This window comes from Alexandromys fortis, unplaced genomic scaffold, assembly GCF_014885135.2.
Source record: "Alexandromys fortis isolate MF-2015 unplaced genomic scaffold, M_Fortis_MF-2015_v1.1 scaffold_84, whole genome shotgun sequence".
Taxonomy (NCBI): domain Eukaryota; kingdom Metazoa; phylum Chordata; class Mammalia; order Rodentia; family Cricetidae; genus Alexandromys; species Alexandromys fortis.
The window spans coordinates 3,514,102-3,515,327 of record NW_026068017.1 but is presented as its reverse complement, the minus strand read 5'-3'; the positions used below and the strand labels follow the sequence as shown (position 1 = coordinate 3,515,327).

At 59.3% G+C, this 1,226-nt stretch overlaps 1 protein-coding gene across 1 annotated transcript in view; it reads right to left on the bottom strand.

The window, feature by feature from the left end:
* Pelp1 (proline, glutamate and leucine rich protein 1) overlaps window positions 1–1,016 on the bottom strand; it is an 18,647-nt gene extending 17,631 nt beyond the window's left edge. The window contains exon 1 of the mRNA XM_050162683.1: window positions 585–1,016. Coding sequence (XP_050018640.1) covers window positions 585–977 — 393 coding nt within the window. The 5' untranslated portion in view covers window positions 978–1,016. The remainder of the gene's footprint in view (window positions 1–584) is intronic.
* Window positions 1,017–1,226: the final 210 nt, after the last annotated feature.

Here is a 1,226-nt window from a genome sequence, read left to right as displayed (position 1 = left end):
TTTTTTTTGGTTTTTTGAGACAGGGTTTCTCTGTGGTTTTGGAGCCTGTCCTGGAACTAGCTCTTGTAGACCAGGCTGGCCTCGAACTCACAGAGATCCGCCTGCCTCTGCCTCCCGAGTGCTGGGATTAAAGGCGTGCGCCACCACCGCCCCAGATTCAATTTTGTGTTACAGCATTTTGCTCACCGCCAACATGGCTGCAACTGAAGCCCCTAGTAAGGGATTAGGTCCTTGGCTAAGAGCTAATAAATAAATATTTGTGTACAACTGCCCCAGGGAAAACACCACCGAAAAAGTTTCGCCGAAAGAAAAATGCTGAAAAACATTCAACTACGTAAGTGACCTGGCATGGGAGGTACTCTCATTCCTTTGTGCCTATCAATGACCTAACAGCAACAGGGCCTAATTTCTCCCTGGAGGAACGGCAGATAATCAAATCCATGAATCTCGTCCCGAAGAGTGAGTACTCTCTCCCCTCGGCTCCCCTCGCCTCAAGCTCACAGCTGCAGCTTCAAGAAGGCGTGACCACAGTCCGGGCTGCCTCGCCAGCCTTCCCACGGTGGCCGCGCGAGCAACGGACTTACCTGAGCCCCACCCACTGTCCCATGCAGCCGCAACAAGCACATGAGCCCAGGCAAATATGGGGCCCATTGGATTGGGGGATGCACAGGGGCAACGGGGGACCCCGTTCGCGGCTGTAACAACCCAGAGACGCTCTCCAACAGCAGCAGACGGAGACGCGGGCCCGACCCCACCGTAGAGAGACCCCCAGTCCCGCCAGGAGCCCCAGCCGGGGAGCCCGCGGAGGGCCCACTAAGAACGGCTGCCGCCATCTTTCCAGGCTCGAGCAATGGCGTAGCGTGATGACGCAAACACAGGCGCGACGCACGCCGCTCGGGGACGGGTCTTGAGGAGGGGGCTGCGACCAGGCTCGCTGGATGAATGGGAGCTGGCGCCCTTGCTGCAGGAAAGAGCATGCGCGATGTGGGCGGCGCCGGCGCCGAGGCGGCTAGGGAGCCGCTTGCCCGGGGCTCGGCGCCGTAGGGCGGGGCGGAGGCGGCGCTCCGCGGGCCAGACACGTGGTCAGCAGGAAAGGCGCGGGAGTCTGAAAGAGTTACATCCAGCGCGGTTCCTGGTCACCTTCGCCCAGGGGCTCGGTAATCCTAGCAAAGACCCAAGTCTGAAACCAGGGACATTCCAAACTGCTCTCCAAACAGTGTCAAACA